The sequence below is a fragment of the Myotis davidii genome, unplaced genomic scaffold (assembly GCF_000327345.1).
Source record: "Myotis davidii unplaced genomic scaffold, ASM32734v1 scaffold332, whole genome shotgun sequence".
Lineage (NCBI taxonomy): Eukaryota > Metazoa > Chordata > Mammalia > Chiroptera > Vespertilionidae > Myotis > Myotis davidii.
Genome location: NW_006285779.1, coordinates 6918799 through 6934897, shown reverse-complemented (window position 1 = coordinate 6934897; position 16099 = coordinate 6918799). Strand labels below are relative to the sequence as shown.

Below are 16099 nucleotides of genomic sequence, written 5' to 3'. Positions count from 1 at the left end.
ACTAGAACTTAAGGAACAAAGTTTTGGGGGAAATAAAGTATAGTTTCCTTAAAGCTTGGGTTATTTCAAATAGAGAATCACTGGTACTCATGTATCTGCAACTAATAGTGTTTTAAAACGAAGAAGTGTGGTAAGTTATAATGTGATGGGTATTTTGGTTTGGGGTACTTTTCCTTCTTGGGGCTGGTAGCCATATTTTTTTTCCCAAACAAATAAGAAATGTCATTTGGAGTTGTTTGATTTTTATAGTGAACATCAACTTGTTTGTGGGATAAATGAACAATTATCTATGGGCTCCACCAATGTAAATGGTTCCAGTTTTATGACTGGTTGTTATGAATGTTGGAAATGTTACATTAAAATAAATAATTTGGCTTACTCTTTTATTACTGTACTTGTTTAGTGGTAACGTCACATTGATAACACAATTCTGTGTAGATCTATGGAGACTTGATGATTACTTTGTAATTAATAATTAAGGTGCTATTTTCAGACAGTTGCGCGAAACTTTTTCTCCGAAAATTTGTGAACCCAACCAGAGACCAGCTGACAGGTTTAATTTTTCTTTGCCCAAAAAGCTCCTGTTTTTTTTTTTCTTTTTTCCTTTTTCTTTTTTTGTGAACACGTTTTAAAACTAACTGCTGAGACCATTTTTTTTTTAATTTTAGAGAAAAATAAATAAATAACACAAAGTGATGTTACCCAAGCAAGGCCTTCTAATAAAGGAGTGGTCCCCTCACCCATCCCTCCCTACCTGTGCAAGTCCTGCTCACATCAGTTTCCTTCCATCCAATTAGGCGACCTGGGAGACCCAGCCAGTACCGCCCAGACGGACTTCGGAGTGGTGATGGGGTACCTCCAAGAAGCTTACAGGATGGAACCAGGGAAGGTTTTGGACACTCCACATCACTCAAAGTTCCATTGGCTCGATCCCTGCAGATTAGTGAAGAACTACTGAGCAGAAACCAATTGTCCACAGCTGCCAGCCTTGGGCCATCTGGATTACAGAATCATGGACAGCACTTAATATTATCCAGGGAAGCCTCTTGGGCAAAACCACATTATGAGTTCAACCTCAGCCGTATGAAGTTCAGGGGAAATGGTGCACTCAGCAACATCAGTGACCTTCCTTTTCTTGCAGAAAACTCTGCCTTTCCAAAAATGGCACTTCAAGCAAAACAAGATGGAAAAAAGGATGTGAGCCATTCATCTCCTGTAGATTTAAAGATACCACAAGTTCGAGGAATGGATCTTTCTTGGGAATCTCGCACTGGTGATCAGTACAGCTATAGCTCTTTGGTAATGGGTTCACAAACGGAGAGCGCGCTTAGTAAAAAATTGAGGGCTATTCTTCCAAAACAAAATAGAAAAAGCATGTTAGATGCTGGACCCGATTCTTGGGGCTCAGATGCTGAGCAGTCTACCTCTGGACAGCCATATCCCACATCGGATCAAGAAGGAGACCCTGGCTCCAAGCAGCCTCGGAAGAAAAGAGGGCGTTACAGACAGTACAACAGTGAGATACTGGAGGAAGCAATCTCAGTGGTTATGAGTGGAAAAATGAGTGTTTCCAAAGCTCAGAGTATTTATGGGATTCCCCACAGTACACTGGAGTACAAAGTAAAGGAGAGGCTGGGCACTTTGAAAAACCCTCCAAAGAAAAAGATGAAATTAATGAGGTCGGAGGGGCCAGATGTTTCCGTAAAGATTGAATTAGATCCCCAGGGAGAGGCAGCACAAAGTGCAAATGAATCAAAAAATGAGTAGGAATACTGTAGAGTGCCAATTACTGTACAAACTGGGTGAGCACTACTGCTGTCATTGCTTGCACCTAACTTCATTTCCTGTGACGCTTGTTTCTCTGCAGGTTTTGCATTAACTTGTGTGTACAGAGGTGGAAGGTGCTTTCTGAATGTTGCGTATTTAAAGTTTTTCATGTGCGGTATGGCTCGGGATATCGTTTGGCCTTTTGCATGTTTCTCTACAAGAGAATTGAGTTACCTCACAGAGAACAGATACATGGAAGCGGACTCCTTGCCTGTAGAGCCTGCATGCTTTTTATTCTTTCTTTTAAGTTATATTTGCCTTTATTTAAAAACGATAAAAAGCCCCCCCTTTTAGAAACCACCTCTGTATACGGGGAGCTTTATCACTGAAAATTGGAAGCCATCTTATAAAATTATTCACATTTTTTCTTCTACGATTCAACTAATTGAAGGATTAAACTAAAAAATCTCTTAAGAACATGAACCTTTGAATTTAAGAAATTTGTTTATTCCATGATAAATAATTATTTGGGTCAATTTTACATGTTATGATTTTAGTCTAACTGTTAAATTTACATAACAAATTAGCAGTCTGTTTAGTGCTCACCCAGAGGGGAAGAAGGTGGAAAAGGTGCACACACTACCTTCAGAAATGCTTCGGTTAATTACTTTGTAACACTACCTTTGCTGTGATTTCATTTGGGATTTTCTAAGGGTAGAATTTGGTCTCACCAACAAGTGAGGATATAGCCTTATCTCAAGGAGGACGAGCTCCGTTCTTACTCAGGAGCAGTCAGGGTACATTACTTAACAATAGAGGATGCCTCATTTTAGCAAACTCAGTTTCTTTGTATTCTTAATTCCTTTTATAAATTTGATCACATGCTAACAAAAAACTGAATGTCCTTGCAGCAACTAGTTTAAAATAATCAAGATCTGTTTATTGGGGAATGGGAGAAATAGGAAAAGAAATGTGTATAAGTAATTAAAATATTGTAAAATGGTATCTAGATTCTACAGCCTCAGTAGTCCGCCCAAATATCCACATGAATGAAGGATCCATATTTGTGGTGAGAGAAAAAACACAGCCCCAAGGCAACCTATTATGATTTAGGTTGCATTTCAATTCTAATAATAATTCAATCAGAAATCAAGCTCATTAAGAGTTTCTTTTTTAACTAATGCAAATACTAGTACAAGCGGGGGGAAGGGGGGTGATTTTAGTTAATTCATTGCTTTAAATCTTTTTTTCTTTATTTGGCATCCATAATATCTCCTTTTTAACTTTTTCTGGTATTTGCTTATTTTTATGGTTGTTTAGCACACAGTTAAGGACCTTTCAGATCATGTTTGAACAAGCACTCCTTGAAGAACATCTAAGCTTTTTGCTTTTTTTTAGATGGACTTTTAAAAAATAATTTATCTTTATTATTGAAAGTGTTACAGGTCCTTTTTTTCTGAGACGGGCTTTTTAAATTATACTAATTAAGTTGGGGGTGTTTATTTTCCACTTTTTTTTTTTTGCAAGAATACCTGATAATGCCCATGAAATTTAATTTTGCATTATGACCAAATTGAAATTACTGTTTGTGCAAAACAAAATCATACCACATTCACCCTTTATTCTAATCTGCTGAGAAAGGTGGTCCAGCTCTTCTAAACGCTTAACCAAAAATTTAAAAAGTCATTGAAGTTTTTGTATAAAATGAAATCAAACTTAGAGCATTAAAATTGAGGCTGATGATTTCAGGTGGATACTAACAGTTTGAGGAGAAGTAGGTCCAGATATTCCCAAGGCATAAATTCTTGCCTAGAAACATCAGAGCAGTTTATTAAGTTAAGGATAGTTTTCCCTCAGCAACCTATGTGTTCAAAGGTTAGGCACACCATTGCTGTTTTTAAAATACATGCACTGCTCATACTACATAGCCTGGGCTTGGGTTCCTCTTTCGGTTTGGTTATTTATTCGGTGGATGACTAAGCCTGTTTCCTCTTAGCTTTCTAGTCTTCTCAACAGAAAGAGCAGTGTATATGACTGCAGTATTTTCTAGCCTAGCTGGAAGTTGCAATAAAAATACTCTGAAACATGGTTTTCATCTGCAGTTGAAGGAAGCAAAGGGCTAAGCTTATGAAGGAAAGCCTCCTTTGTTCCACACACAGTAATTTGTTGCACACAATTAATTATAGCCGTAGTACCTTTTTGCATGATGTTTGGGGTATTCAGTAGCCCATGATTGCTGCAAAAAGGTACTTTGAGCAGTTAATTTGTGCTTGCTTTTATCCTCTCTCAGAAAGTGGCCCATTTAAAAATTTGGCCGTAAAAGTTCAACTTTTGTAGAGTTTTACTGTTCAGAGAGGTTTTATCCTATGTGGTAGTCTATAAAGTGATGTATGAGTTGAGTTATGTAAAATTTGTCACAGTAGTGTACATGGAGTGATCATTTTACTAACATAAATATTTTCTATGTGTGTTTCAGTGGATGACAATCGAGCAGCAGAAGAATGGTGTGCCTACCCTTTAATGCTGCAGTTTAAATAAGAGAACTTGTATTATGTCATTTCAGATTGTAGGCTGAGAGTTGTAAATAGTGAAAATTTGAGTTTTTCTATTTGTTTTGGTTAGAAAGTGAATTTTAAAAACAAACCAAACTCTAAACTTTCTCAGATTAAAAGTCCTGAGACCTGAAGATTGTAATATTCATGTCTGTGAAGCTTTTAAACATTACACTTGAGATCAGTCATGACTTGATATTCAGGTAAATTTTCTTTTCCAAGAAGCTTTTGAATAAGTATATTTCCTCCAAAGGTCGTTCGGTCTCTCTTTCTTTTTCGTAGATTATTTTAAAGCACTAATTGCATTACATTGGTAACTGCAATATAAAATAGCCATTATTGTTTTGTGAAGCATGGTTGAAATTAGATAGTGGTCCCTTTTAAATTTCATGAGCCTCTCAAAAAAAAAAAACTTAAAAAAAATACAGAAAGCTGCTGAATATTTCAAAAAATATATATTTTACCTTATTGTAGGTTTTGTAAAGTTAGTTTGTAATATTCAGGTGCACTTTTAATGTTAACTTTTGTGTTCAGAGTTCCATTGTACCATGTATTTCTTGAAGGTGGCTCATCACATGATGGCTGGCTGTCAGTCTTGGTGCCGCAGTGACCCCTTAATATTTGATTTCTCTCTTGATTTGGCACTTTCAGTGTAGATATTCTAGTTTGGGGACGTCCTCATAAAGGTGTAAAAGAAATTGGTCTATTCGCATGCTTAATTTCTGCTCATCAGAGTTTTGCATGGTTCAAACAACAGTTGACCATTTTTATGGTTTGGGAAAGTATAGTTCACACTGTCTGTGTCACAAAAGTCTTTTCTCCTTGCATTTTCCAGTAGCAGATGATGACATTACTATATGATAGTCTTCAGACTAATGTTAGGAGATAACGTATTTAAGATCAGTTCTTGCAGTTTTTATGAGAGAGCATTCACATAGAGTAGATAAGCTATCATGCTATAAATAAAAAACACTAATTCTGTGGAAGGATATCTAGTTGGTATTTTTATCATTAGTTTTCTCATTTCTGAGACAGTCATCAAACTTGACAGTAAAGTAGTGTAATACTTTGTTCAGTAGCTTATAAGTGACTCTGAACTGTTTGTGATGAGCTATACATTTATTTCTGTCCCCCAAGAACCATGAAGGACAAGGTCTCTTTCAGGAAGAATAATTTATATTTGTGTATAATACTTTTTAATATTAAGTTTGTTGTTATTCTGAAGTTTAGATGTTGCTTGATAAACCTTTACTACAGCAGATCATGAATATGAGTAAGGCTTTGTGTAATAATAGGGGTCCTTATGTGAAGTTAATTACTGTTCAGTTCTGGTGAGCAAGCTTAACAAGTGTGAAGTGTGTGTTAGCTTTATTTGGTACACTTTTACTTTACAATATTGAAGTGCTTTTAGAACTCTGGTTATCTTATATAAACCATTACCTCAACCAATTGGCATTTCCATTCTTCAACATTTTACCTGAGCTATGAGATGAGCTATATGGGATCAGATAGTAAAACAAATAAGGCACAATGAGAAATTTAGTTCCCAGTTTTCTGGAGAGAACTCTAAATTAGATAAAAATGACTGCCTGCAAAGGCCCGTATCATACATAACTACCTTCTCTCATTAGGCAGTACATAGCAACCCTGGAGCTGCTAGTGAGCTGTGTTCTCCCCCTATCCCAAGTAAGCACATGGTGCAAGGCCTGGTTCTAAGACTTTGTGATTCTCTTACATTTCATTGACCCGTAATAGTGAAGCTTGGATTCAGTTATTTTTATAAAACAAATTAATGAGTCATCCAGTGTCAGAACCTGAAATTATTTTTCATTATAGTAGATATATGACAGTTCAATATCATTTTCTTTAACAGGTATTATCCCCATAGATTTAAATTTGAAACCACATATTTTTGCTTTTGTAATTATTATTTTTTTAAACTCCAGAGATGGTTTTCATATGAACCACCCTTTTCTATATATTCAGGTTGCTGTCATTGGTAATAGAATATGGCAATAGACTGAATTGTTCCGCTTAATCTTTTATAGGAGACATTGAAAGTTATAGGTTAAATTTTGACCTTCATGAAGCTATCAAAGATAATTTTCCTTGTTACTATTACATTATAATTAGGTCTTCATTAATACTACAGTCAGGCCAGTGTTATTAAAAACTTAATGGCTTCAGCCAAATAGCCCATTTAGGAGACTATTAAGCTGTATAAGGATTTTTATTTTTAATGTAATTGCTTTGAAACTCTACTGAAATGGAAAAATTTATAATTGTGGTACAAGGAATGCAGACCTCTAAAGTCATCTTAGATTTTTTTTGTTGTTGTTTGTTTGTTGTTTGGATTATTCTGCCCCTGAGACTTGAGTAGGATTTGTTAATGTGGTGACTGAAGAGAAAATAGGAAATTCTCTGTCTCTTACTCCCAGATAAAGTCTCAGTTGCCTTTTAAATAGCAGATATCAGCTCTGTAGCTGTGTGCCCTCAGTGTTATGAAGGAGATTGGGGGAAAGATTAAAAAGAAAGTAGGATGGGAAAGTATGTAGACTTGAGAAAAGGCTAAAGATTCTGTCCTACAATACTAAAAATGAGTCACAGGATAGATAATGTGGTGAAGTTGGGCCATCTTCATTTGACAGTCAGAAAAATCTTTTAGATTGTTTGAAAATGAGAATCAAGGCTAATGTTGATTTGACAAACAAACCATAACGTTAATTCTGCAACTGTTGGGGGAGGGGTATAATTTTAAAGTTTCCAGTTCATTTAGATCTGTATCAAAAGCCGTAAAGGAAGCACTTTTAGTTAATCATAGATTTATTGGATAAAGCAAATATTATAATTATAATATTTAACCTTTATTGTTTGAATATGGAAATGAACTCTTTATCCTATCTTGAACTGTCATTGAACAGGCCAAGATGATCTTTTTAACACTGGAAATGACCCTACACACATACCAAAAAAATCTAAAGCAGTTAAGACATATTTGAAGATCCATACCTCTTAGACTTTAGACTTGTCTTGGGAAAGAATTTATGAACTTATAACCAGTATTAGTACAGTCTTGGGTTCCTCGTTCTGCATAATTGCACCCTTTCTCAGGTATGTCCTGAAAACATAAATTTTAAAATAATCTCTTTAGAGATTAGCTTCTCAGTGGATAGTGTGTAAGGGGAATTGGGGAGGGGGGCAGGGATAGGGGTTGGACACAGGACACTGACTCAGTAGAGCAGGGATTTTTAACATTCAATAGCCAAATAGAATTTCAATCTAGAATATTTTTACCCCCTCAGAATGAGTGAAACATCATCTATTACTCAGTAAATAACCGGTGCTACACTCCTAAAAAAATACTTTCTTTCATCCAGGTGACATTTTTTTTTCTGCTTGATGGAAGCGTATATAGTAAACTTTACTGTCACTAGGAAAGCACTTGTTTGAAATATTTAAAATATTAGAAAAGGGATAATTTAGCACTTTTTCAGTTACAACACTAAAGTCTTAATTTATCTTCAGTCTTAGGTACTGTAAGTTTTAGAGTGATTACTTAAAAATGTAAAACATACTACATAATATGGGGTCAAATCACATTTCTATATATCTTGTCTTATTAAAAAAAGACAATAACATTTTGTACCTGTCAAGTAATTCAAGTGATTGCCTCATTTCCCCCATTTTATTAAGCATTTCAGGCTTAAGAATTTGGAATTTGAGAGGAGGTGAGGGGAAAATTCCCCAATATGAAAAATTGTGTCAGACCATTTTAGAAAAATAAATCACTAGGAAAATGGGTAGGGATTCTCTCTCCCTTTAAGTCTTCAGGGAATGAGCAGTATTTAGAATCTTTGGCTGAAATTCAAGCCTTTTTACTGTGTAAATTTTTAATATTAATTCACTGACATGCTTTTTACATCAGAGGACTGAAAATGGATCTTAATGTTTTTAAGTTGTGGAAGGGTATATTTCTAAAATGGGGGGTGGGTGATTAACTAGGTTAGTATACCAGCATTAGTAAGTTTAAGGAATTTTAGTATGTAATAGCAAAGTGTTTGATTAAAAGTCTAATCCTATCTTGCTAGTCAAAATTAGTTACATTCTGATCTAGGAAAGATATAGTCATTGGGTATTGATATACTGTGCTGTCAGAAAACCAGACTGAGGTAGAAACCTTTATCTGACGCCCACATGTTGCTTGTTCTGATGGGATGTATACGGACAGCAGCTTACTGCTGCTTCGGGAAGAAATGTATAAACTATACATTTGGAGTATTTGCATATAATTCTTTATAACCTCCACTTTAAACTGTCAGACATTGGTATTTTATCAGTCCACACTGTTGATTAAAACTAATGTTCTTAGGAATCCAACTTGTACACACTGTTTAAAAACCCTCAGGGACAGTTTACACACTATTCTCACTCAATTCAGGTACTTTGATGCTATTCTTAAACCTAACAGTGACTTGTATTTTTCTGTTTTACTTTTATTTCGACGTGCTGGTAGCACATCCTTGATGAATGTCAACTTAAAAACTCAGTTCAGGTATCCAGGTATAACTCAGCCAAACATTTTAAAGCTGCATATAACTCCAGCACACGGTGCCTCACACTCTTATAGTGGCATTCTATATATTCAGTTATTACTACTGAGCAGATAATATGGGGGTTCCTGTTAACAGTTGTGTATTTAAAAGACAAAACAAAATGTGCAAAAATCTATAGCCAGCACATGGAACATACACATAGTTAAACTATATATTTTTAAATGCCACTAAATAACCAGCACAATTAAACAACATTCCTTGCTGCTTCTGAATCTATAACAGATGCAGTTCCTTCTTGATGTGGCTCTTCGTTCTTCACCATACTACTACTAAATTCAAGCACTGGTCCTTGGGTGTCTGACCTCTACATTCTAGTGTATGCAATGTCTTTAGAGAATTCTGTGCACTGGCCACTGTGATGGAACCATTGGGCCAGGAGTGCTTTGAGTTTATTAGTAGTGATTCTGCCAAAGTTGGTGTTGTAACATGAGTATGTAAATGTCAAAAAATTAGCAGAGGTCTGGTTCTGCCTATCGGCAGACGATTTTGTCAATATATTTTGCAGCCTTGAAGTCCTCAGTGACAAGTTTCTTCTGATGTGAAGTTCTAATTCCAGTGTTTTAGCCCTTTGCATCTTTAATGTTAAGACTTGTCTACTAGAGGTCTTTATTCATTAATATTCCTTTTGTTTTCTGCAGCACTATCTGTGGTTAACAAAATAGATTATTCCTCTGCTTTAATATTTGATATTTTACATCTAAAAGGAATTCTCCACATACAAAACCCACAGCCTTGAAGATAAGGAAAATGGCATCTTTCAAATTTCTAGAAGTTCCAAGTGTCACTCAACAAAACAGGAACCCCCTTTACTCTTATGGACCTCATTTCAATATACTGTTTACAGTTTGACGGAATTGTATAATTTAATATTTCTCTTGTACTGTAGTTTATATTTATTTACAGATTTTTTGTACTGTGTGATTTGAACTTTTTGTTCCTTGCTATGATCAATGTTTATGTAGTAGAGCACTTATGATCACAAATTAAGTTTTTTGGTTTGATTGCACTACATTAAATTTTTTTAATGCAGTTCTGATTTTTGACTGGACTAAAATAAGCTGTGTCTTAATGTATGTGATGAGTACTTAAAACTTTAATCCATGTGATCCCCCTTTTTTTTGCATTGTATGTCAAAAGCGCTAGTTCTTTCGTGCATGTGTAAGATTTAATGGTTCCATTGTATTATTTGACCATGACATTTTGGAGAAACATTCCCAGCTGTAATGTTGTGTATGGTAGTTCTCACTGGATGCTAGACTTTTCAAAACCACTATTCTTCTAATAAATTTGTTGTGAAAAACTTTTAAAAGCTTGGTATCTACTTCTTAAGATTTTAATGCTGTTTGTTTAAAAATCCACAAAGGGGGTGAAATTTTGAAATGTACTATAAATGCACATGGTAATCAATGTCAGTAATTTTCTCTGATAAATTCTTTCGAAATGAAATCTCTTAGATATAGAAGTTGCAGCTTCAAAATCTTGCTTCAGTATTTGTATTCAATACTGCCTTGGAACTTTTAACCTTTATTAATTGGATACTTCCCTGCCTCAGTTTTCTTCATTGAATTATTCACTTAAAAATATTTTCAGCCAAACAAGACCTGTTTGCTATACTTAGTTTTTCATAATTTTTTTAGCATAAAACTTTATGTTGAGATTGCTTGTTAAAAGGAATAATGGTTTGCTAATTGTTTGCTCTTTTCTTGAGACATAAGTATGAAAATAACTATCAATTAATGAAAGCTATCATAGCAGTTCCGATTCTTGGGAAGGTGCTAGTACAGTATTTCCTTTTACCAGGACAAAGAACAGCATATATAGGGTGGGACAAAAGTAGGTGTACAGTTGTGAGTACGGGAAACAGTTTATTTTTGTATTATTTATTTGTAGTATTTTCCATTCAGACCACTAAACCTACTTTTGCCCCACCCTGTATCTTGCCCAATTTTTATGTTGTGGTTTTTAGAAACTAGGTGTATAAAGAAGTTTCATATTATATATATAAATTGACTAGAGGCCCGGTGCACAAAATTCATGCATAGGGGAAGGGGCATCTCTCAGCCCAACTTGTACCCTCTCCAATCCGAGAGCCCTCTCGCAATCTGGGACCTCTGGCTCCTAACTGCTCACTTGCCTGCCTGACCTAACCATTCTGCCTGCCTGCCTGCCTAATCCCCCTAACTACCTTCCCCTGCTGGCCTGATCCCCCTAACTGCCTTCCCCTGCCAGCCTGGTTGACCCTATTAACTTTTTTTAAAAATCTTAACCCCTTCACACACAATTGTATTTGACTTCCTTATTGGCTTCTCCCTCTCACACAGTTTTGCTCTCTCCTTTATGTAACACTTTTTCCTACTGAATCATCATTTATAAACTTTTCTTTCCTCCTTATTTCCTACTTGTGTTCCATCATCTTTCTTCCCATCTTTCTCCTACCCTCCCTCCCTCCCCACATTTCTTCTTTCCTTTATCTTTACCCCTGTCCTCCTTCCCCTTTTCCTTCCTTCCCACCTTAATTTTTTCTTTCACTTCCTCCCTCGGACCTGCTTTGCTCCCTCCCCCATTTCTTCCTTCTTCCTATTTTCTTTTTAAGCTCTACCAGCTCCCCTTTAAAACTTTTCTTCCCTCCCTCTTTCTCTCTCATCCTACCTTTGTCATACATTCTTCTCTACTTACTTCCACTGTTTTAATATCTATCTACCTGCCTGATTATTCACTATCACTCATCTTCTTTCTTTTCTGACTCCTACGTTTAAAATCTGTGTCCAGTACACAACTATACTTGATTTTCATTATAGCTCCTACAGTTCACTCATACATCCTCTTTCCTTCTGTAACTCTGCTCTACAGACTCCTTTATAAAGTTCTTCCCTCCCTCGTTCCCTTCTTAAAGCTTCTGTGAGGGGGCGGGGTTCAGCCCGGGCCAGCTGTTTGCCAACCCCCCTTCCCTGGCCTCCCCACCGCCATCCTGCTCGCATTCCCTGCCCAGGACGCCCAGCCCAGCAAAGGTGGCAGAGGCCCAGGCAGCCCGGGCACTGCTGCTGCCGCGAAGCAGGAGCGTCTCCGCTCAGAAGGCCTCAGACCGCCCACCACTCCGTCCCAGACCCGTGGGCACCTACCCACCAACAGCCCACACTGGGGGCTACGGCCCTCCTCCCGTGCTCCTGCCCCACCCCTCACCGGGCACACCTGCTCCTGCTGCAGTCACCCCCCTTCCTGCGTGCAGCCCCGCGTTTCTTTCCCTTTTCCATTCCTGCATCTTTTTCTTGTTCCCTTTCTGTATTTCTGTTTCTCCTCTTGGCCTGCCTTCCTGTCCCTCTCCTTTCTTATCCCCTCCTATCGTATCCTATCCTACCCTGGGTCTTGCAGCTGCCTGAGCAGAGAGCAGGGCCGCAGCCTGCTGATCTGCTCATGACGTGATGGTGTAACAGATAATTTGCATAGTTCTCTATTAGTAGAGAATAGATTCCTGTCGTAAAGTGGATAGGGGAAGAACAGGTGAATTGTAATAATAAAAAGTAGAAACGATACCAATATATTTTAGAAAACTTTTGTCAAGCTCATAATATACATGTAATTAAAAGCTATTTCTGATCATTTCTAATGATATTTTATATTTAAAAAGTAATGCTATTGTTGGTAATTGGCCTAGACTATCTTTTAGTTGATTTTGTCTTCTTCTTTGACTCTCTAGCTACTTCTGCCTTTTGGTTTGGTATTTATAAAATTGGAAAATAATGCCACATCTTTATAGAAATAATGCCACATTTTTCTGGAAAACTAATTATTATTCCTTACTAAATTTCAAAGCTATAACTACTTATTTCTCCTTTTTTGTTTGTAATGTTTTCATTGATTTTGTAGCGAGAGGAAAAGAGAGGGAGAGAGAGAGAGAGAAACATCAATGAGAGTCCTCGATTGGCTGCCTCCTGCCTTCCCTGTCCCAGGGATCGGGCCTCCAACCCAGGCATGTGCCCTGACTGGGAATCGAACCAGCAATCTCTTGGATGACATTCAGCCAACTGAGCCGTATCTTGTCATTATCTATTCTAAACTGGTGGCTTGATCGGTGTAATAGGTTTATAATCTAGCATCTCACGAATGAATTTTAGTTCTCTTTTCTTCAAATTGGTACTTATCTCTTCAGTTGTTATGACCTTATTTTTTAAAAAGGAGTTACTTCTGCTCTGGGTAGGTGGCCCAGTTGGTTGGAGCCGCCTCCTGTGCACCAGAAGGTTGTGAGTTCAATTGCTGATCAGGGTACATACCTAAGTTGTGGGTTCGATCCCTGGTTGGGCACATAAGGCAACCAATGGATGTTTCTCTCACATCAATGTTTCTCTCTCTCTTCCTCTCTCTCAAAAAAATCAATAAAACATATCCTCCAGTGAGGATTAAAAAAAAAGAGTTATTTCTTTTAATCCAGAATTTTCTTCTCTGATTCTCCTGATATTCGAATTATTTCAGGCACCCTTCGTCTTAAAGTACAGGAATCAGGGAAATTGCATCAGGGAAATGGAGTGGAAAAAATGGAAAACGGTATTGCTTTCTGCCATTTTCTGAGTTTGGGATTATTTTTTCCCAAGGATCGAATTTTTCTCACCAGATATTTGCATTCAAATGTAAAAACATATACCCAAGTCATATAATGTTAGTTTTTGTAGCTGAAAGAAGAAAAAAATCCTTTCTTTAATAGAAAATATTCATTAAGTAACATAGTAGATAACCTTTCTTGTATTGAATGTCCACTTTATCATTATGATAAAATGATTAACACAGAATTTTATCAGATTCAATTTATAAGTTGTTGACTTTTTGTTGTTTTGGGGAGAAGTGGTAGTGAGTATCAGACTGCATTTACAGCTGAAATAGGCTTGTTTTCAGAAGTTTGGAAAAGATGCTCTCAAAACAAGACCTTTTTAAAAGGTTGATCACTATATAATTAATAGTTTAAGCCATGATTTAGTTAGAGTTACTTGGAAAGTAAGCAAAAATAAATTAGAATTTCCAAGTATTAAATCTTGAGTCTGGAGCTTTTTATAGGCATGTAAGAATGCTATGGTTTGTTGACTGGTAGTTTTAGAACGTTAATTGCACTCTTCAGCTTTATTTGATCAGCAATATGAAATAAGGGATTATTTGGTACTTGGAATTTCTTTCAACTTGGTATATACTAGAAAGATCACTTAGCTAAGTGTAGAAGTATGGGGATTTGTGTATGCACAGTGTTTAATTATCAAAAGTTTAGTTTTCCAGTGAAATAATTTGGGGGATCGTCTGCCTATTTAATGTGGTTTTAGTTGCACTCTTATCTAATGGGAGCTCTGCACATTTCAAACAGATAATTCCGATCCTAGCTAGCACAGTTCAAGGTGTTCATTCCAGTGTCTACTAAATTGACTTGAGACAGTTTGTCAGGAAAACCTGGCACTGTAACTTTAGCTAGACAGAGATGGATTAAGAAAGTAACCGGAATAGCCATAACCAGTTTGGCTCAGTGGATAGAGCGTCGGCCTGCGGACTGAAGGGTCCCAGGTTCTATTCCGGTCAAGGGCATGTACCTTGATTGCGGGCACATCCCCAGTGGGGGGTGTGCAGGAGGCAGCTGATCGATGTTTCTCTCTCATTGATGTTTCTGACTATCCCTTTCCCTTCCTCTCTGTAAGAAATCAATAAAATATATTTAAAAAAAGAAAGTAACCAGAATAGCAAATTCTTATGAGGTGCTAGAAATTGGTGAGTTTGTGTAGACCAGATTTTCAAAATGGATCAACCAGTTGCAGCCTATTGGTTGTAAGATCAATTTTGTGGGTCCTAACCAACATTTTAAAAAGAGAAAAGATCAGAGTACATAAGGATAAATACTATTTCATTAAAAGTTGTGTGTTATACACATACAAAATTGGGATATACATACTGGGTCACTTTATAAAAAGTATTTATTGTTCTGGGTTGCAGTCAAAATCAATTGCTGTTGAAAGCCATTATGTAAATCATACCTTTCATCCCCGTTTTTCTGATACCTTGGAGAATATACTAGCACGCCTCCTGTGCGCTTACAGTAGGACTGTCGGACCTTTAAGATTCCCTCTTGCCCTGCCTCATTGATTTGAATTCATTTTCATTGAAAGTTTCTTCTTTTCCCTTATGATTATGTGTCAAAATATTTCCTCTGCCCTTTTCAATTGCTTTGAAAAGTGTCTTAGGAAAATTATTTCACTCCATAGTAATTTATTGGGTTAACTTATTCATTAGTTACTTACGCCTGAGCCGAGCTAAGCCCGAAGTTTTAGGCAGCGACGCTCCCTAGTCCTGGACCTAGAGATGGTTCACTATCCAGAGGAGGAGACAGCCAAGTCACCCGTTCCATTCAGCATAAGTGCTATTGCATAAAAGGTGGAAACAAAGCATGAGAGCAGAGAAGTATCTAACAGCCCTGGGGAGGAGGGGCTAAGGAGGATAGAGTGTGAGCAGTAGGAAGCTGATTTTAATCTTTGAGAAGATGGCTGTTCTGAATAATATGAAGCAAAGTCTAAAATGAGGGAAGACTAGTGGCAGGGAGCTTAGAATATAGTATTCTCCAAGGGAAGTCGAATCAGTGTAATTGAACTGGGAGCAAGAGAGGTCATGGAACTAGGGAAAAGATTGAGGTGTAATACCTAAGTTGAGTATGTATATACCAGTGTGTGTGTGTGTGTGTGTGTACATTTAGTTACATTTTGTTTTCCAATATTCCTGAGTAAAGACTTGAATATTCAGATGATTCTGCTTGGTTCACTCTACTTTAGTACATCTCCAACAGTAGTCTTGAGTGTTTCCAAAGAGAGGTGCATGGGATGGTTATAAAGGACTGTTAATTCTGAGAGCACCCCAGAGAGAATGGTAGATATAAAAGTACTTTGCTTATCCCTATATTTTAAATATATATATATATGTATGTATATAAATACACACACACACACACACACACTAGAGGCCCGGTGCACAAAAATTTGTGCACTCGGGGGGAGAGGGGTGTCCCTCAGCCCGGCCTGCACCCTCTCTAATACCGGACCCCTCGGGGGATGTTTGACTGGGCCAATTGGGCCTAAACTGACAGACATCCCTCTCGCAATCCAGGACCACTGGCTCCTAACCACGCACCTGCCTGCTGGCCTGATCACCCTC

At 37.2% G+C, this 16099-nt stretch overlaps 1 protein-coding gene across 8 annotated transcripts in view; it reads left to right on the top strand.

Moving 5' to 3' along the window:
- Positions 1-16099, top strand: part of LOC102774825 (ligand-dependent corepressor) — a 96592-nt gene that overhangs the window by 65492 nt on the left and 15001 nt on the right. The window contains exon 7 of one of the 8 annotated variants that reach the window (XM_015559382.1): positions 798-3217. The exons of the other annotated variants lie outside the window; for them this stretch is intronic. Within the exon in view, the coding sequence (XP_015414868.1) occupies positions 798-1767 (970 nt within the window). The 3' untranslated portion in view covers positions 1768-3217. Of the gene's footprint in view, positions 1-797; positions 3218-16099 lie in introns of those variants that run through there. 8 annotated transcript variants of the gene reach the window in all.